This window comes from Hippoglossus hippoglossus, chromosome 8 (assembly GCF_009819705.1).
Source record: "Hippoglossus hippoglossus isolate fHipHip1 chromosome 8, fHipHip1.pri, whole genome shotgun sequence".
Classification (NCBI taxonomy): Eukaryota; Metazoa; Chordata; class Actinopteri; order Pleuronectiformes; family Pleuronectidae; genus Hippoglossus; species Hippoglossus hippoglossus.
Genome location: NC_047158.1, coordinates 7,315,768 through 7,337,968, shown reverse-complemented (window position 1 = coordinate 7,337,968; position 22,201 = coordinate 7,315,768). Strand labels below are relative to the sequence as shown.

Sequence of the window (22,201 nt, the reverse complement as noted above, 5' to 3'; positions counted from 1 at the left end):
TCATGACGAGATGAATCATAACTTTGAATATGCTCGGTGACGATGGTCCTGTCACATATTGTCGTGTAGCATGAGTCATTCTTGCCGCTTGTTTAATCTTGAATCATCTGAAGAGTCATCAGGACGCCGCCTCGGTGTGTTTGTATGCACTTTTTTGTATCGTCAACATATTGCACGATCCCTCCCCTGGTATAGTATTTTTTATATTTCATTTTGTTTTCTATTTTTCTAATTTATATATTTAAACTTGCATAAATACACCACAGCAAATTCCTTGTACAGGTATGTGTGAACCTGCTTCACATTAAAAATCCGATTCTGATAACATGAAGTCGACTTGAACGATTCTGTAACCCTTAAATTCAGCTGTGTCGTGACGCTGTTGTGATTCTACGGTTTCTATAAAAAGCAGACGATAATAACACAAGAGAGCGGACACAGATGACCTCTGAAAATATGTCAATATTAAACAATTAAGTCTCTTTTCAGAAGATGCTTTATTCAATAAAAAAACAAGCAAGAGAAAAAATTGGAACAAAAGAAAGGTTTTCTGTTGAGTGAGTGAATCATCTGTTGTTCGATGCTAGACCACGTATTAGTTTTGAGCACTAGATCAGCCTATCTGCCACATGTGTACTAGAATAGTTTGAATAGAATAGTTTTGTACAAGATATATTTGTGTTTGTCATAATGGAATTTCTGACACAAACAAGCAAAGAACATTGCTCCAAATCCGTCCTCCGTGCATTTCGTGATGACTGTGTACTTTTCCATTACGCCGTAACAGCTCAGTCATTGTCAGTGAATCCAAACCCTCCCAGGCCACTGAGACCTGTGGATCAGTCCATGTGCAGTTTGATGTGCAGAAAGAAAGAAACACAGCCTCAAACACAAGATTTGACAACCACAGCATGCTGACACAATTTACATCTAAATGTGAAAAGTGTCGATGCAAACATGAATTTTGTGAATAATCTGTTCCTGGACCTTATAGGAGGCTATAACATGTGAACGTGATGTTTTAAATAAAAAGTAACAGTGGCAAAGTGGAGATCTGTGGTTTGATTTCCTGTGACTGAGCTGGGATCCACGGTGATGTCACCTGCCTCCTTTACATTTATAAAACCTGACACTAACATTGCCTTCTAATTAACGCTCTAACAATATGCACACAGGCAATATTACAATATTGTTTTTTTCCCTGTGCCGGCAGGGCATCCTGAATTGAATTTGCCAAATTGAGTTTGCAGGCGATGGCTTCACTGGTTACTCAACAGGCCATATTAAAGATTCATGCATGCACAGCCTCTTGTGTGGACCATCTGATTTGAGTGCGTGTGCATTCTCTTTGTAAAAAATCTATGCTGCTCAAAGGTTATTTGTCAGTGAACCCCCTGATTAGGCAGCTGACTGTGAATAGATTGCAGCAGCTTCCCTCCATACCTGCACTGTGCAAGCCTTTTTTTTTTTTCCTGCAGTGAAGTGTGAGAATTAAAGTGAATTTGCAGGAGGAGGAGGAGGAGGAGGAGGAGGAGTCCTCAATAGGAGGGAGAGGGGTGGAGGAGGATGAGCGAGAGTCAGATACTAGCAACGGAGGCAGACAGCGTACAGTGTTCTCTGAGGCTTCAGTGTGGGAGTATGTGCGTCTTAACACACTGGGAGTGTCGTTCCTGATCCGAGCAGAGCGTTGTGGATGCCGTCCACCCATCGTCACCGGCCCGGTAGGTTTCTCACCGTGCCTGATCTGCATGCTGATCCTCATCCAGCTGCTCCTGCAGGATAGAGAACATCTGAGGCCATCTGGAACATTTGCAATTCAGATTTATGCTGCACATTGTTGCTTTTTTCCTTTGTTCTTTTTTATCATTTACAGGATGCAGACATATCATTGCTGTTTGTCTGATGTGGAAAGTTTTTCATATGCATCCAGGGAAATCTCCAAAATAAGTTATCCTGTATTTTACTGTAGCTGTGTTGCTTATGGATTCTGATGTATGAATGTGGTGATGCAGTGTGTCGCCTTTTATCTGTGGCTGCCGCTCATCAGTTTTAATGCCGAAGCCTCTCCTGTCAAAAATGAAGACGTTTTCTCACAGATGTCCCGCCCTCATCCTCCTCCTCCCCCTCATCCTCCTCCTCCTCTTCATCTCTGGCACTGTTGTTTCCTCTCATTTCTTCTGTTTCCCCCCAAAAAAAAAAATATTCCAATTATCCGCTCACATCCAAACCGGCTACTCCAGCCAAAGTCTGAAGAAAATCCCTCAACCTGTCAGATCCCACACTTCGTGACCAGCTAATAAAGCTCCTCCGTGTCGTTCCCTGTTTACTCTGATCCCCGCCGAGACCCCCGACACATGTTCTGCACAGGCTGGAATCTCCCAGCCTCCATATCCCACTGCAGTCAGAGATTGCTCAGTCCTGATATTTATCCCCGGTCGGCATTGAGGAGGACAATCAGACGCTGCTGCTGAAATCAGGCATGGGAACAAAGCAGCAAGGGAAATTCCTCTGCAGCAGCAACCAGCTTTAACTCTGCCTCCGATAGTCCCTCTTCTCTGATCCTCACTTTAGAGCGTCTTTCATTCTCTGTCGCCCTTTGCATTTTTGCCCTCAGTCAAGATTCTGATTATGCAGAGGCTGGCAGCAGAGTGAATACTCGGAGGACGTTGAAAGTTTAATAATGTTTAAATAATTCATTTAGAGATGGATCATTGCTGAGATCTGGGGAATGATGTAACAATAAATCCGTATTTATCCTCTAAAGCATCTGCACACCCTGTGATTCTCTTTTTTCTTTTAAGGACAAGCATCTCTGTGATTGATTTATTCTTCATTTCTGTGGGGACAGATGTCAAAGTAAAAATCGCATCCATTCATTTACAAGTGGCTTTGTTGCAGCCTGAGCTTCTCGCTGCTTCAAATTCATGAATTTTACAAGCAATCATGTTTGTACTGTCATTGAAAGGAGGCATTGAGTAATCATACAGCGTGGCTTTTATGTAAAATAAAAAATATTGTTCATTTAGGTGGAATAATAAGCATTAAAACCTTGATTCTTTCAGATTTGTAGCTTTTTTTTCCTTTCAGAAAATTGTGGTTGACGTAGTGATGCTCGGCATTATCAGAAAGTTGAATGGTTTCTTTTGTCCAACCACTTCATGACTGGAAATTGCAACCACAACACAACATCTCTGTTGGAGATCGAAACAATAACTCTTACAGGGACGGGTGAAAATGCCTTCATAGATTTAGTTTCGACACTAAAAGCAGACAACAACGTGTCGTTTCTAAAAGCAGTCCGCTTCTTTAAGGTGACACCATATGGAGGAGTCAGTTGTTGACGGATAAAAGTGCCGCTTTGAAGTCTATAGAGAGCAGAAACATTTCTTTACTGTTTTTCTTCGGAAATAGGCGTGAAGAGCTGATTAAAACACACTTGAACCAAATACACTGCAGCTGCTCATTATCTCCTCTACACCAAAGCGTCTGGAGGGCAATAAGTTCGACATCACTGTGGAGGAGCCTGCTCTCGACAAAACTCAGGACCTCAAGCTTGGTGTTTTTTATTCTTAATTTCCAAATCTGATTCAGAACGTTTTCATTCCGCCCAAAGAGGTTATGTTTCCACCCTTGTCCATTTTGTTTTTGTTGGTTGGTTTGTTGGTTTGCAAGCAAGATTGCGCGAACGGATTTCCACAAGTCAGCAGAATTTCTTTATCCCTTTCCTTAACATTGTTTTTTATTTCTAAGGGAATAATTCATGGATCTCGAGGCACATTTAGGGAACTGGCGAGTGTGTGAAATTTGTTGCAGATGAATTGAATTAGAGACTGTTGGGCCTTGGAGAAGGTGTGTGTTTTACCGTTCTACTTTGTTATCTTACTAAATGGTTTCCTAAATGATGACATGGTTAAATTTCCTGGAAACCAACCAACGCCCTGACAATACCATCAAGTCACGACAAGGAAAAGAACCACAGACACATGATTGGACCACTTTGCCACAGATTGATCCAGGATTGAACTCTAATGGATTAGATGGGATTTAATCAAGTGTTTGGACACATTGCCATGTGTGTGTGTGTGTGTGTGTGTGTGTATATCTACTGTATGTGTGTGTGTGTGTGTTATCTATCGCCATCACCATCAAGAGCAGCTCTTTACTTTCAAGCCCCAATTTTGCACCACTCACCATTCAGCGAAATGACGGTTCGACAGATCCCCGAAAAAGCCTCTGAGCCGCACACTGATGTCATTGGAAACATTAGTCAGTAAAACTGGGATGTGTCAGAAGCTGTAATACAAACATGGTAATCGGTCGGACCAAGCTCACCGTATAGGCACTCATCTAATGTCCTTGAGTGAAAGCAGAGGTCCGACGGCAGAGATGGGCTTCTGCTCGGGGATTGTGAAAAGATGACGGCTCTTAGATGGCTCTCGGGGCAAAACACAATTTCTTGGGTTTCAGGTCGAGTAGCTGCTGGAAGGGTTAAGTGGGCTCGGCCCACTTACACGAAAATGATCAGGGTTTATATTTAGAGCCAACAAATGGCTGTAGTGCTTTAAATCTTCACTTCAAATGTGACTCTCTTTCCCTTTCAGCCAAATATGAATATAGCAGCAACATTCCCATTGTATAAATTCAATTTGACACATGGATCTCCCGCAATGCAACTTTACTTGTTTTTAAACATGAAAGATATTCACCAGCAAATTAACCACAGCTTCTCATTCTTGTCTTAACACCACGGCCAAGGAGGTTATGTTTGTGTGTTTCCATGAAATTCTGGTGCAGATCTAGATCAGGGTGTGGATTTAGGATTTTTTTTTACTTTCTTTTACATCGTGAGATGAAGCATTTTACTTTCCTTGATTTCTCAGAGAATGATTCATGGATCTAGATGAAAACATATTTAGACATATGTATGGGACTGATATTTATGAGTTTGGGCAATTTGGTGCAGATCCAAATAAAAATCTGGATCTGTTGAATTTAATTCTGGTTTCATAAGGGGACTGTTGGGCAGAGGTATGCACTGTACTGAGGGACATTCTACTTACTATGTGTGATATGACTCAACTGGGAATTAGAAATCTTGTGGCACGTGAACCATTGTCAACTTTTTTGCCTAATTTGAAAAGTTTGTCAATAAACGTCCCTTCCCTCGTCATCCTGTCGATACAAACCATGCACCCTGATTTTAGGTTTCCACCCTGACAACATCTTAAAGCTCCAGGATAGTGATTTAAATTCTCCTTGACACGCGTGCCCTCTCTCTTCTCCCGTTTCAGACTTGCAAAATGTCTGATTTTGAGGATTTCAGCAGGCCGGGGGGGCAGGCGAACGCGTCCGAGACCTACCAGCTGAACCCCACCAGCGTGATCGTGTCGGTGGTCTTCTCCCTCATCTTCCTGCTGGGCACCGTCGGCAACAGCCTGGTGCTGGCCGTGCTGCTGCGGAGCGGCCAGGTCGGATACAACACGACCAACCTCTTCATACTCAACCTGAGCGTGGCCGACTTCTTCTTCATCATCTTCTGCGTCCCTTTCCAAGCCACCATCTACTCCCTGGAGGGGTGGGTGTTCGGCTCCTTCATGTGCAAGGTGGTGCACTTCTTCATCAACCTCACCATGTACGCCAGCAGCTTCACGCTCGCCGCCGTCTCCGTTGACAGGTTTGTGACCCAATAACAACCACAGCGAAAAATGTGGTAATTTGTCAACTCCCCCTAGAAGGCATTTTGACCAATCTTAAATACAGATTAAAAATGAGCCTTGAGCAAATCATCATGCATACATGAGCAATGGACATAATAGGCAGTGTTGATTATGTTTGTTTTAAACAGACAATGCACACCAATTACCATGCATACTCAAGTCCAACATGTAAATGAGAGAGCAGTGGAGATAATGGCCTTTATTGATCGTGCTGCTTTTTTTTATTAGGGCCAAATTTCCCATAAGGCCCTCTGCTCCCTGGTGCAAGGTTAATACAACCAGGGCTGCAGCCAATTATGACACATTATAATTATTTCTGTTATTTCAGGGATGGATGAATGGATGAATGGATGAATGGATGAATGGATGAATGGATGGATGGATGGATGAATGGATGGATGGATGGATGAATGGATGAATGGATGAATGGATGGATGGATACCCAGGGACATAATATCTCCAGGCATTCACATTTGAGAAGGTGGAACCTCGGTGTGTTTTTGCTCAATAAGAGACTTTGATTACGATTAGTAATAATAATAAATATTATTTGGATTATTGAATTATCTCTTTGCATTTGTTACCATGCACATAGGGATCAATGTGAGGAGGAAACATCTGGTCTCAAAGTCACTCACGGAGATGATGAAATCATTGCATGATTGTCTGTTTTGATCAATCAATATATGAATTCCTTCCCTTAAATTAATTAATTCTTAACCCTGAATTAATATTCATGGGAATGGATCACTAAATGCGCTTTAATTAATTCCTTCAGAATAAAAGCTGTAGTCATCAGCTCTACTGCTTTCGTCTTTGTCTCCTCTTCACACTCACAATGTTTTTATTTGTATTTATTTCAACCTCTGATACATGGACTTACTTTGCACAAAATATTGTCTCATCTCTGACATCTTAAAAAAATCTTAATGCATCTGTCGTCCAGGTTTATTCAGAAATGAATTAAGATGCTGAGGGGTGATTATCACTAAAAGGCACAAATACAGATCTGAGAGAGGAGTTCTGAAAGGTGTGTGTAAACACTCAATACACTTTAATAATTTGTGTTGCTCACAATTAGCAATTGATCAAGTCACTTAGTGGGACCCTCTCATTGTACTGCTTTCTTATACAATCTCAATAAAAGCTTTTCCATTCTATTCTACTACGTGCCTCCAAGAGCCGAACGTTGGACCTGAAAGCAGAGCAGCAAATATTCTCACAGGAATAAGAATCCGCTTTTATTGACCTGTTCTCAGCTCGGTCATCCAATGCAAACAGCGACGCATTTCTGCACAATCCAGTGGTTTTAAGTGAGGTTTGATGAGGAACGTTTTGTTCGTCCCCACTTTGTTCACTTTGATTTCTTTGATAGTGTAATTTATCAGAGTTGCATGTATTATTCTCATCCGAAGATTAAACGAAAAACTCTGGGAACATCAAGGACAGTAGTAGCTCAGGGAGGCACTTTTAATAGAATTATTAAAAGACCTCACGGAGATGCTGAATCCGTTATTGAATATCTTATGAAAGAATCATGCATTATTCCTCTGCTGAATGATATCCTGTGAGCCCTAAGCCGTCATTATATTTGTTGGGCAACATTATCAGCTCGGTCAATATGGACAGAGTCGCTGTGCAGCTGCCCTCTGCAGCAGACGCCCTCTGCTCACTCTGGCTGTGTTTACACTGAAGACTTCAATATATATTTTAACAAGGGCACAGAGGGGCGTTTCATTGATTTCCTGGAGGCTTACACCATAGTTACTACTTGCTCAAACTAAACCTTCAAACATGTCCTCACATTAAAATACCTAAAGGTTTATGATTTATCATATTCTTTTTGTCCCCATAAGGAAGACAAGTTCCCATACACACACACACACATACCCACACACACACACTGTCACAGGACACAGGTCACCGTGGGGACTTTACGTTGACTTACATTCATTTCCTGGAGACTTAACCTCTCTCTAACCCTAATCTTAAACTTAGTCTACCCCTATAGCAAACTGAAACACACACACGGGTTTGTACAGCTGTCTTAGTGAGGACACTCATTGGCATAATGCATTCCCTAGCCCCTTACCCTAACCCTAAGCATCCAAACTAAATGCCTAACTCTAACCCTAACCATGACCCTTAACCTAACCTAAACCTAACCCTTAAACCAAGTCTTAACCCCCAAACTGTCCATTAAAGGTGGGGTCACAAAGTGAGGACCGACCAAAATGTCCTCACTCGGTAGGTTGTGGACTCATACTGGTCCTCACAAAGATAGCTGTACAAGAGCGCGCACACACACACACACACACACACACACACACACACACACACACACACACACACACAGTCACAAAGTCACAGGTCACCCTAGGGACACACTACTACATCGACTTTCTCTCTTTTCTGAAAAATGACCCTCTCCCTTAATCAACCTTAATCAACCTTAATCTTAATTACCTTAATCAACCCCTTAATCAACCCCTTAATCAACCCCTAACAGACACACACACACATGCACACACCCACACACCCACACACCCACACAAATAATATGTTGCGTGTGCTACCCTGAAGCAGTGATTTTATGTTACAGAGCTCTCCACTTTGAAAATGACTCCATATAAAACCAGTGAGTGCATGTAACTAATGTGTAGCAGCACAAAAACACACAAGACAGAAACTATGCAGAATTAATCAATGCCTAAAAACAAAGAAAGTGGGTTTTGTGTTGAGACTGCAGTTACAATATATATAGAGACGTTTGGGGAAAACTACTAAGAAAAATATCTCCTTTCATTCAACACATGTCCCAGTCTGCTTTTCTACAGACTAATTGGTTTCCGATTCAGCGAAACATAATTAAAAAGCTGGATGATAAAAAAAAAAAGAAAATGAAACAGATTGTCCATTAACTCATGTTTTTCGTGTAAATCTGCAAAGTCCAGTCAAGCGTACGGAGCGATGTCTGAGTGCTTGCAGTTCCCCGAAGCCCGCTGAGCTGCCACGTGTGACGAGTGGGTTCAAAGTATCTGCTTCGTCTCTTCTTTTTCTCCCTTTGCCTTTTATCTCAAACGCAAAGTCTCTGGTCCCATTTCACTGAGCAGTCACTGATCGGAGAGAACATTTGCTCTGCTTGTGGAGATTTTCCAGCTGAAGTGGTGATATGCAGGGAGGACATGGATTTGCAGCAGCTTAATGCCGCGTTCCATTTCACCTTCGGAGCTCAGCCCTCAGGATTATGTCACAACCTGAGTTGATATGATTTGCTGATATGTTTACATTAGCCAGCTGGCCATTGTTGGCAAAACCAGTTCATAATAGCGCATTACGCAGCATTTCACACATACTATCACCATAGTAACAAGTCCACAGATGGTAATTGGACAGTGCTATGTGTACGACAAATTTAATGACAGAAGTGCCAATAAACAGTAAACTACAGCTTTCGCTACTGTTGATACACGGAGCGGCCATCTTTGATTTCAAAGTTGGGGGTGGTGAGGTACCCCCGACCTTCGGAGTGAAAATTCCGACTTGAGGGGGCGTTCCAGTTGCAACATCCGACTCGGGGGTCGGTATTTTCCGAGTTCAGAGGTTTAATGGAACTCGGAACAAATACCCCCTGACCATGTGAGCGCATTGGCGGGTAAAGCATCAGTGTTGAAAGCTGTGAATGTGGAAAGCTGAACAAATCAGCAGGTGTAGATGTGAAAAGCAGACAGAATGGGGCCATGAAAAAACATCAGGTCTCATGAGAGCGTGCTGTGTGTGCTGGGATTTGCACCTTTATCCCACACCTGCTTTGCGACATCAAAAGCAAAGCGCACGGCGGCACAGTCATGTTCGATGCTATTGTCACGGTTTTACCAAGCATTGCATGCAAGGGCCGATCCTATTGAAATGCCTGAAAAAAGCCCCCCTCTGTGTATCTCTGTTTGACATATTTCCCAAAGGTGGTTTTCATTCAATAAAGCCCACCAACTGCTGCAGCATGAATGATTATGATTCAACACAGGCTCCGGTGTGAGCTGCATGCGCTGCTTGTTACAATGAGTGTGGAGGAGGTAGCGTCCTTTAGTGCCGTTTCCTTTCATACAGTCAAACTGCTGATGAAGCCAAAATCTATTTATTTTACGTTCATTAAATGCTCACTATGTGTGATGTATCCAATATGCAAGGTGAACCTTTAAATCAAGAAAACGACCCGGTTTTCATCTTTAAACCACAATAGGAAAAGTGTGCTGGATTTGTAGGGATGATTTAAACTGGATTTTTCGCTTTCAACATTTAGACTAAGTTTTATTATTTAGTTTTGAATGAATCTCAAATTAAATAGACAGACACCATGAAAATTGTTTTAGTTAGTTTAGTTTAGTCAATTAACAGGCAAGAATTCTGTTAGCATGTAGCCAATAGGACAATCTATGGGGATAGGGACGGTATCATAAGTTTAAAAGTGTATTTAAGTATATTAGGGTCACTTAAAGGGAGAGATTTGAAGGGAAAGAAGTCGGAATATTAGAAGACAGTTGTAATATTTAGAGAAAAAAAGTTTTAATATTATGAGAACAAATATAGTTGTAATTTGAAGTGCAAAGAAGAAGAAAAAACTCATTATATCGTGAACTTTTTTTGTTATTTTACAAAATAATGTTGAAATATTAAGAGAAGAAGTTGTAATATTACAAGAACAAAGCTGTATTATTAAAAGGTATAAACTCCTAATATGATGACGCTAAAGTCATAATTTGGGCTCCATGTCACGTTGGAGGGAAACTATCAGAAGATCAGTCTGTCGTCTGTATTAAAACAAGGAATGTGGAGCATCTCTTTAAATTATATTTTTCGTACATTAGTAAGTTTCAGCACCTCATCACCATAAGTATCAGGACTCTGAAAAGATTGTGAAAATTGCCTTTTTTTGTGGCAGAAACGTCTGGTAGTAGTCGACTCCCAGTGACTTGTGTACGACATTATTCTCAAAATCTAAATTTTTTTCTTCAATATGGCCGTTGTACTGCATGGTACAATATAAACATAGGGAAACATAAAAATAATTATCACAATATAAACGGGACAAAGGAGGGCACTTGGAGAGATATTGCGATTGCACAGACAATAATATATCAGTGGAAGAATTGCACAGTTTAAATGAGATATCAGTGCAGTTGTCTATCAGTATTGTGGTGCTTGGGGTCGACTGGGAGAGGAACTGGTTGTAAAGTCTGGCAGCAGCAGGAAGGAGCGACCTGAGAAACCTCTTCTTCACAATCTTCAGGTCAATCAGTCTGCGATGGTGTCCAGCAGGGAGCGGGACTGGTTTCCCATCAGAGTTGATATCTTAGCTCTCACTCTCCTCCCTCCCACCTCCTCCGCTGGGTCGATATCATCATCATAAGACCGAGCTGGTCTGTAAATCTCTTCCTGTTCGCTGTTGAGATGCTGCTGCCCCAGCAGCGGTCCTCAGGAGCGCCCCCTGGACTCCAAAAGATGTCCTCAGGAGATTGAGACTGCACTGGCTTGTCTTGTAAATTCACAGAAAAGTCAATATGAAGACTGAAGCCAAAAAATAAAACATAAAAAAAGACATCAAACAAATATGTCCTCCCTAAAACACAATGTCTTTTTATTTCCCACTTTATATAAAGTTTCACAGCTGATGCCACAAAGTCAGGAATTGCAGTTGATGGAAACCTTAATTGAAGCGGAATTCTGCACTATCACTAGCTAATGGGCTAAATTGTTATATGCTGTATTTTATTCAAAATCACATGTCAAATATTTATTTAGACTTTAATTTAAAGCTTTAATCTTGGAATTAGAATAATTACACCCTCTTAGCCTAAAGTTAGCAAACAGCACAGCACTGGCTCAGCATATAAGCTATTTACCAGAACTAATGTGGTGGATCTCACCTTTGTTTTATTTTTTTCCCATTATAGGTATCTGGCCATTCGCTACCCACTCCGCTCCAGAGAACTACGAACCCCTTGTAACGCGGTGGTTGCCATGGTGATCATCTGGGGTCTCTCGCTGGTCTTTGCGGGTCCGTACCTCAGCTACTACGACCTGATTGACTTCGCCAACAGTACCGTGTGCATCCCGGGCTGGGAGGAGCAGAACCGTAAGGTGCTGGACACGTGCACCTTCCTGGTCGGCTACGTCATCCCCGTGCTCATCGTGAGCCTCTCGTACACCCGGACCATCAAGTACCTGTGGACGGCCGTCGACCCTCTGGACGGCATGTCGGAGTCCAAGAGGGCCAAACGCAAAGTCACCAAAATGATCATCATCGTCACCGTGCTCTTCTGCATATGCTGGCTGCCGTACCACGTGGTGATCCTGTGCTACCTCTACGGGGACTTCCCCTTCAATCAGACCACGTACGCCTTCAGGCTCCTCTCTCACTGCATGGCCTACGCCAACTCCTGCGTCAACCCCATCGTGTACGCTCTGGTGTCCAAGCACTTTCGCAAGGGCTTCAAGAAAGTGTTCAGCTGCATCCTCAGCAAAAACGGGAGGAATAAGGTCCACGTGGTGCACGTGGCCAACACCGTACCCGGGTTCGAGGCGGGCTCCACGGAGGTGTCGCAGATGAACGAGGAGAACATACGACAGAATGAATGTGAGATGATAAACAGGCCGATCGCGGAGCCAAGGGAGGCCACGGTGACACTGAATTTGCCCTTTCAGCGGCAGACTTGACGAGTGATTCCGCTTCGCTTACAGGCTCAGCACAGATTGCCTTTTGTAGAACAAAAAACATTGTAGCTAATATTTGAAGAGAAATGTGTAAAATTTACAATATTCTAATTGGTGGCAAACAGGGGAAGAGATAATCAAAGGATTCACGCACAAACACACAGTTTCACACATATTTTTTTACTTTAATACCATGAACAGATCAGACAGAAAGCTTTTACCCTAGACTAGAAATAAAGATGGACGAGTCTGTACATAAGCATCAAATAATTAAAACCAAACAGAACAGAAACATTAGATCTTGTGATACTTAAAATGACAGAAACCATTTTTCTGGAAAATGTATTTGACTTCTACTTTCGACTTTTTAGTTTGGTACATGTCCCATCTGCTAACATGGACGTGGCGGGGTTTACGATCTACTGTATACTGAAGCCAGCCACCAGGGGGCCATCTATATGATTTGGCTTAACTTTAGGGAGGCTTTCTCTACAGTCCATGTGTTTTTACTAGGAGTGAAAGTTTCTCAGTGTTTCATCCGTCAACCATTTGCCTTAACCATGATTTGCACTTTGGTATTTATTTAAAAACTTGTGGGTATCTGAGAATCGACACCTTAACGGCTCTTGTTCAGAGCAACACAAAATGTATCTCATAGTGTTATAATGTTTTTCAGCTTCACACAGTGAGAGGTTGGTAACTGTGCAGGGAAATCCATCCCATCAGCACCATTTGCTGTTGGTTTGACACTGGCGAGGGTGTGATGCAGGTTTAGAGTCACTGTTCATGCACATTAAGTCAAGAAGCAAGAAGGAAATCAAAGCTTCACCTCGGCTGATGAGGGGTCCATCCGGTGCAGGACAGTCACCTCCACACTTTGAACATGTTCACCTTCATGATCTGCTGCAACTGAAATTTCAACATCTCTTTAAGTATTTTTTTTTTTTTCTACATGACTTGAACCTTCTCTGTGACTAAAGTTGTATATTTGTTCTCTTTAGGTGGAGCAGGAGTTTCTTAAGTGTTTCTGTTTCGCATCGTGCATGCAGGTGCTGCTCGGCCTTGTCAAGATATTACTGGTATCTTTGAATAATGTATGTTTTAACTTATATCTTGTTTGCAAACATCATATTAGGTTAAATTTTAAATATATTCTAGCATATATAAAATGTCTGAATTTGTTATTGATACATGGTTTACTGGTGTAAAGAATCAAGTGTCAAAAGTGATGAAATTGGTAAAAGATTTTAAAAGAAAAGTTTATATATTTGATAAATAATATAAATTAAAAGTTATTGGTGGAAGACTTGAATCTTTTTCAGACCCAACTTGAGAACTGAAGGATTTCCTTGCTTTACTTGCATTTGGCAATGACTGCATTCATGGCATGTTTCTCTTCAGAGTAAATTATTATATATTTAAATGAACATGTCTATCAATGAGTTCACTGGTGCATTTAAGAGTTGTGTATTTTAAAACGTGTGTATTTAATGTATTTAAAAGCTGTGAAAAGACATTGTTTACACTCTCTCTCTCTCTCTCTCTCTCCAGACGACGGCACACCCGCGGTATCTCTCTCTCGCTGTATATGCTTGTGTCCTACCTCAGAGCTGTAAAAAGAAAATAAAAACATCTTCTCTTCGTCTCATTTTGTTCCGATTGTGTCGGACGCAATTTTCTCATTTTGCTCAGACTGATTTACCTCCATGTGTTTACTGTGCCCTTGTATTGTATCGACCGTGTACATAACATGTCTCTGTTTGTTCTGTTTCACCATGTAAAGTTTTCACATGTTATAGCCTTTAGATTTAAATATATACATATATTCAAATAGATATTCATAAAGTAATTATTTGGAACACAATGTAATATGCACTTCAATTACCAAATAAAATATTTTTTGCTGTGAATTTTTTAGTGAAGGTTTTATTCAATTCCCAATTTACATAAATGTAACACTTGAACACTGGGCACATGCATATATATAAGCCATTGACTTCTGATATATCTATCTGTCTATCTCAATGCAAACATACTTCTGCATATTTATGCAGAAGTATGTCCAGTACAACACGGCTTCACTTCAACTGAACTTTCTGGCAGAAAGAAACAAATCTACTGGCAAAATACTGTATATCTCAACATAAGAATCACAATAGAATGAGCTTCTAAATAAATTCAAAATAAAATATAAACAAATTAACAAAATTAATTTCCTGAGTAATAAACTTATACCTAGATATAATAGATAAATAGATATGATAACAGATATAATACATTTATCATGAACATATACATTCTTTCCGATATGGAATATTAATTAACAAACATTACCAAAATAAACTTTACAATGAACATAAGTGTCACCTGGCAATTTCATATACCATATAATAATTATTCTTCTGTGATAATGGCGTCTTTTGGCCATCTGGGCACTGGCTGTTAGTCAAAACTGAACCTTTGACCAGAACAACATCTGCATTATCAGAGTCAATGTTCTGCTGCTGAGGTTTGTACAGAAACACACATCTTATACTTTAACTGACACTGTGTGCGTTAACAAAGTGTGGATAGAGTGTGTGTTAATGAATCATGTGATAAGCTTGACAGGGTTGGTGCTCTCCAGTAACCATGGTGAAATTAAACTTAGAGACGGCTCAAGGCCCTGAAGGCAGCAGCAGAGTTTCATCAGCTTTGCAGGATAAAAAACTACTGTTAGAAACTGGATTATGAGAACACTTATGTAACTTCTACCTGCTCTGACTAGAGATGGTTGGGTGGCTCTTCCTTTATGTTCTGCAGTGACGTGGATGTTGTACAGAAACAAACGTATCGCAGCTCAGATACGTGATGAAGGGATCGATGGGGAGAGGGAAGGGTTTGAGTTGTGAGACCGAATCGAGCTCTTTGGGACTGATTAGAAAAACAACTAAACAGCAGGAGGGGAAATAAAAACACGTAGTTTAGTTGTTTTTTTTGGCTGAATCCTCTCCCGGATGTGACTGAAGAGTAATTGTATTGAGCAGCAGGGATGAGAGACTGAGGAAAGCAATAACCTAAAATAAAAGCAACTGGAGAAACATCGGAGGAAGCAAACGCTGTCGTCGAGGACGGCTGAAGATGCAGTTACAGCAGCGAACTGCAGGGTTGGAGGATATAAAACAGCCAGTGGTGGCGTTAGAACAGTGTGACGTCGTGGTCGACTAGTGCAAAAACATTTAGGGAGCTTCACATTTCAAAGGCTGAGTGGTTTTTAAAAATATGTTCAGCAGTTTCTTTAATTGTAATAATAAATCTTTACTGAGATCACGCTGCAGGGAGCAGGTTATAAAGCAGCATATCACTAACACAGTTAAATCTAAGATCAGTTTTTCAAGAGGATAAACAAACTCATGACACTCTTGACTTGTGTTTTCATCCGTGTCAGAGGCAGTAAAATCCCTACAAGGAAAACAGCCTTTAAAACATGTCTCATCTTCACAAGCATTAGATTGTTTGACAGAGTCTGATTTGGTCGAGGATAAAAAGATACCGATTTTTTTTAAATCTAAAAAAAATAGTAGAATAAACCATTATACTGTATTTTAAGTGTGTTTTGTCTTTCTTGAGGCTACACTGGATACTGATCTGCGATATAATACCTTTCCAAAATGTGGAACACAAACAATTTTCCAAACGATAACACCTTTTAAAAAGATTTAAATTATACATATTGATATAGATTTCAGAAATTAACAAAGTTAGATTCTAGATTATAAAACAAAACCGCCTCTCTCTTGTCCACATACCTGTCTGGAAAGCCTGTGATTGATGACGCACCTACTTCGCTCAGTGTGAATTGATACCTGACATTTTCAGTTTCTGCCTCAATTTCTTTTAATGACACTGTATTAGCACAAAGCTTACATAGTCAGCCAGTGTTTGCAGGTTTGGTGGACCCACTGCTTCATTGGGTTTTTAAATCAATACAGCCATAACAATTTACGTAAAGAATACTCAACATATATTTATTTGTATCTGAGTTGCAAGCAATACAGAGAGCATATACGGTTAATATTTTTCATTTACCGCTGTTAGATCACATTTATGAATATAAGTGGTATTCGTTTTTGTGATAAAATACAATATAAAAGAAAAATCAATTACAATCAAGATGTGGCCGGAAAAAACAAATATGAAACAAAGTTTTGACATCACTCTCGATGGGTTTTATTTTGAACTTAATTCGAATTTGCACACACTCGTGTCCGTCTGCACATCACATCAGACCCATTGAACATACATGTCAGCCTATACTACACATGAGGAGCAGAGTTTTACTATGTGTGTGTTGCCTATGTGTTTTATACACTTGGTGCATGTATACTGTGTGCTCCTGTCCATCTTGGGTCCACACACACACAGGATAAACTGTTCAAAAGAAGACTTGTCATGTCTTGCTCATGACTAATCACCATCTGTGTTTCCCCCGGTTGAATTCTTATCACGTTGGCAAACATGAGCAGTGGCTCATTCATCGGGCAAAAAGACAATTCAATTTCACCATTATTTTGACAATCCATATTTCTCCACTTGCTGGCTGCTGACAGCCTGGTCCTTGCAGCTGGCTGGCTGTCAATCTCTTCCTCTTCCTCAAGCTCACTCTGAATTCACAGAAATGTGATCCTCGTATTCTGAAAACTCTTCCTCTTCATCCTCTTCATCATCTTCCAAAGCTTCTCTCTCTTCAAAAATCATTCCCGAGGCCGTCTGAGCTGAGAATCTTTTCGCCATCTTGATCGATTGTGTTTAGGAGCCGGGTAAAGCTATTTATTTGTTGTATCCCCGCCCCGCTGTGAGACAACATAGAATGGTTCCCGCAAGACGGAGGGTGAAACGTGTGGGAAGGTGGGGGAAGAGAGGTGTGGGGCTTGAAATGTAACAATTTTGCAACCTTGTGCGGGAAAAGAAGATGCAGAAAGTCAGTGGACCCAGACAACCCTTTTGTGATAGAAATGTGTAGGCGGGGTGAACAGTGGGTAGTCATTGAAAATATGTTCTTTCTTATGTTCCTTACAGAAAATGAGCCAAGGCCAGTGGGTCTGAGGTTGAATCATTTCTCTTTCAGCAAACATTGAAAACGAGCCCCACAAACCCAGACACCACACAAAGTGCCAGAATCATTCTGCATGTATCTGAACTTCACTAGTAGTTCATTTTAATCATTTGTATGATTACATAGTTTTTTTATATATACTGCACCTGCAGCAGCAGAACATGACGATGATGACGATGATGATGACGATGATGATGATGATTATGGGGAGGATGATGATGATGGTGATGACGATGATGATGATGATGAAAATAACGATGATGAAGATGATGATGTTAACGATTAAGACGATGATGATGAGGACGACAACGGCGGCAACGATGAGGACATCGGTGATGATGATGATAATGATGATGATGATAATGGTGGTGATGTTGATGATGATGATGATGATGATAATGATGATGATGATGAGGACGATGAGGACGACCACGATGATGATGGTGACTCAATGGTGACTCAACAGGTTTGCAGCTAACTGACCGTATGAGATCATCTTCCATTCCATTTCTGTGGAGGTCGTTGGATAAACCTGGTTATTTCACTGCAGACAAACATTTCTCTTACAACCCAGCTGTTGCCTCGTGGATCGATAATGTTACAAACTCCCTGTGACTCACAGGAGTGGGTGAGGTGAGTGGTGCCTGCAGGCAGGTCAGCACGCTGCACAGAGACCTTAGCAACACACAGAAGCCACAGGCAGCAGCGTGGGTTCATGACGCGCATCTGAGAGGTGGACAACACTGACAACGCTGCTGCACATCTGTGGCCTCTGCACATGGCGCCAGCACTTTAATGAAGCGCGAGAAACTGTCTTATTCATGTTGTTTGTTGAAAGAAAAGCTGTTTATTCCACACAGAGACACTGCTGTTGAGTGATAAGTCATTAGTCACAGCGAGGCTCTGGCTGAGAGTTTGACTGACGTGAACACAAGGGAGCACACAGGACAACAGCACAGCAGCAGTGCACAGCCTCGTTCGCTCCAACTCACCCAAGTATGAAGTGTTAATTCGCTCGTGTGAGTCGAGGTTTAAAGCAGCACAATAGAAACATCTGCAGGAAAGTGACAATCATCATTTGTTCTCAATCAATATGGAAACAGCCAGAGGAGGAGAGAGCAGGATTTACGATGCTCACTTCCTCTCATCCTATAATGGATCAATGCAGGTTATTCTGTTTTCTTTTAAGTCCAGAGAAAATCCATTCATATGTGTATTTATGTTGAGTCAACACACAAATGCACAGCTCAGCTTTTCTTGTTCATCATCCGATGAGCTGAGGATCAATGTGAGATACACTTATAATAATATGATCTAATATTACCAGGCAACTTAGAGTGCCACCTTCAGTCTGCAGCACCACACTGCAGTTATCAGCCTCAAAACAAAACATGTCACTGTGTGATTTTAACATGTCTAAGTATTCAATTTAAATAATTATATCAGATTAAAAAGATAATTTCAACATGTCAGGGTTTAACCTTTAAATGATTAAAGTGTTACAGGTAAACTCTGAATTTAAAAACATATCAAACTAAAATAGATTTTTAAGTTAAAAATATCATATCAGGGTAAATTATTAAATTAAAAACAGATGTTATCAGATAAAAATAATGATTTAGGTAAATACAAATATTTATTTATTTATTTTATTAAATAAAAATAAATTACGATAAAAAAAAAAACATTTTAACACATTTGGGGGAAATTTTATTTTAAAATTGTATTTTACATGTCTTGGTAAGTATTAAACTAAAACAATTTTATGAATACTAATATGAGTACAATGTATATTCTGTTAATTTTAACATATCACTTTCTATAGGTCCTCTTGTTTATATCTTATTCTTACGTATTTATTACTTTTACTGAGTGCATATGTCAAAATCTCTTTTTGCTGCTGTAACATGCTAAATTTCCTCATAGTTGAAGAAACAAAGGATTTTCTTAACTTACCTTATCTGACAAAATAAGTCATCACATTCTAAAGGTTCTTGGCGAGCTGGCTTTGCACACCAACACCACCACAGGTCGTTGAACCCGTGTTCGGAAGCACTAAAGGAACACGACAGAACTCCAGCGCTGGTTTACTGCATGTATTTATTGTCCAGGTACCAACGGTGACCATGCTAGTTAGTGAACAGAAACAGGTCCAGGGTACTGATTGTGCTAACTGGGCTGCTGGTTGATGACGATTCACGTTGTACATATTTACATAGAAGACGTGTGGAATAGTGACAGTTGAGCAGGATTGCAAATATAATAATAAGAAAAGAAAAGCCCAAACAAAAAAATAAAGTAAAATAAAAAAATAATAATGATAACAATAATAAAGCTAGTCCCTGGCATTTATATCCCCCACGTGTCTGAAAGTCAAACTGCAGACATCATTAGCATATTAATAAAGGCACTCTGATGTTTATATACATGTCATTGATCTCAAATAAGGGAAGTTTGCTTTTGGGGCTTTCACAGTAAGATTCACAACAGATTTGTCACTACATTTCAAAATAAAATAAAAAAACAACAAAGAGGATTTCACTGGATCTGGTACAAAGGCCGACCGGAGGCAAATGCACTAAATATATTAAAGTTATGATTTAAGTTAGAAATTCAAAATACTGCATCTCAAACAAACGTAAAGTCATGATATTCCCCACACTGGGTTTCTATGCAACAACACATACAGTACAGCACTCTGGATTGAGGGTTCGCTCATCTCATTCTGCCTATTATTCCATAGAAACAAAAAAAAAGGCTCTTATTATAATACATTCCTCACTATGGACTTCAGCAAAATGATGGAATACAGAATGAAAAATACAGCATGACCTTGAATCGTATTGTCATGTACCTTTTCCCAGTAACTCTGTGCCGTTTCTTTTTGTTTGCTATTACAGTGCAAAAAAAATGTCACATTTCCAATCAGAGAATAATTGTCTGGGACGTTGTAATAATAACTAGATCTTCGTGTCCTGTGAGCACGAGTCATCCACATGTTCACGTTCATGTCACGATGCACCAAAAATGTCAAAGTCGTACACATCTTGCAAAAAATAAAAAATAAATGCAATAATAGTTTGCTAAGAAGTAATTCTAGCAATAAGTGTAATAAGGGTAATTCAGAACTTCTCCTAACATCTGCTTTGTTTCTCTTTGGTGTAACGTGATCTATCAGAAGTAGATCAGAAGTTTGCACTTAACGATTCATTCCTGTCAGGCACAAGATGGAGCTGTGATAAACAAGAGAAGGCTACAGATTAGAAATCAGTTGTCAGTGCAGCCCTTTCTCAGCCGACGAGAAGCTGTGATTGAAGGTTTGAGGTGGTGAGACTTGGGGACTGCAGAGGTTTGTGTGTAAAAGCAATGTTTTGTGTTCTTCATTGCACACAAATATCGACTTTTCATACGACAGTGACGGCATTCACAGGCATTCTTATTCGAACACCGTGACCTCGGGCCAAGGACGTTCTCTGCACAACAGTGTACAGGTGGAAAAGCTGCTCTTCTGTTTCATCAACTTCTGATGCTGGATGTGACACTTTTTCATTGATGTAAATTAATTTAAATGTTTGATGTCTAACTGGAAATAATAATAACACATTAGCATCTTCAGATGAATGTATCCGATGAATTGTAATTCAACAACAGGCATAATCAGAATAATGATATCAAAATTAAGGTCAAATTTCTCATCCACAATCAGGACTAGTCAGCGAAGTTGTACGACCGGTAGAGAATCCCTGCAGACATCAAGCCAAATACAATTTAGCTTGATGAACTGACTGAGGTATTACCTAAAAATAATAAATAATTTACCAAATGACATTTAGTTAACAGGGTTTTTAATTTCCTGATTGTTTTAACAGTTGTATGCAGAGGTTTGGGCCCCACTGGGCAAATTTTGTAATTGACATTAAAATCAGTCTTGAAATGTTAATGCACTGTTATTTTTTTTACCTAAAAATACAAAGAGAAAAGTCTCTCAGTGACTCAGAACTCGCCCCGACCCATATACAGGTATCACAGCTTGGTTTTTGTATCCAGAGAAACTTTCTTTTCTCAGTTAAGGATTTTTCACCCACTGATCTTGCACATGTTCTTAGAAACCTTTAAGCCACAGATTTGCAATGATCAGTAGAAGTTGAAGGTAAAACTTTCTTAAAAAACTTTCTTAAGTCCACAAATAAACACTAGAGCCTCAACTTGCTCTTTGTTGCAAGGATTTTTTTTACTTTTACTAAAATCAATATTCAATTTGCCCACATGGTTCCACTCTGCTGCATTCAACTGTGGGAATTGTCAAACTACTTTGAACACTTTTCTAATGTTACACATCAAATACAATGGATGTCCAGTGTCGATTTTAGACCAGCGCCACTACAAAATCACAAACCACCTTTTGCATAGATATTCACCTTGTAATTTCCAATCATGTTTTTAAGTGTTATTGCATCTATGGCGTTTCATTTGAAGGCAGCTTTCTTTAAACTTCCATTTTCAGCTGAGTAGAGGTGAAAACAATGCAGTGAAAGACTGTACACAGACACAGCCATCCACCCCATTCACATGCGGGTTACACTGACCGACCAGAAAAATACAAATAACCCGAGCAATGTGCATTAATGCAACCAAATAAAACAGCAATCAATTATCACATTTATTGTGAAACTGTGTC

At 40.2% G+C, this 22,201-nt stretch overlaps 1 protein-coding gene and 1 long non-coding RNA gene across 2 annotated transcripts; one reads left to right on the top strand and one right to left on the bottom strand.

Moving 5' to 3' along the window:
* The first annotated feature begins 1,518 nt into the window (after positions 1 to 1,518).
* galr2b (galanin receptor 2b) lies at positions 1,519 to 12,706 on the top strand. The gene is made up of 3 exons (XM_034593969.1): positions 1,519 to 1,721; positions 5,292 to 5,674; positions 11,669 to 12,706. The coding sequence occupies exons 2-3, from the start codon at positions 5,301 to 5,303 to the stop codon at positions 12,429 to 12,431; spliced, it is 1,137 nt and encodes a 378-aa protein (XP_034449860.1). The 5' UTR covers positions 1,519 to 1,721; positions 5,292 to 5,300; the 3' UTR covers positions 12,432 to 12,706.
* A 3,952-nt stretch (positions 12,707 to 16,658) lies between these two features.
* Positions 16,659 to 21,457, bottom strand: LOC117766701. The gene is made up of 3 exons (XR_004614734.1): positions 20,972 to 21,457; positions 18,915 to 18,920; positions 16,659 to 16,668 (listed from the first exon to the last, which is right to left on the bottom strand). It is a non-coding gene; the product is annotated as an uncharacterized LOC117766701 (long non-coding RNA).
* Positions 21,458 to 22,201: the final 744 nt, after the last annotated feature.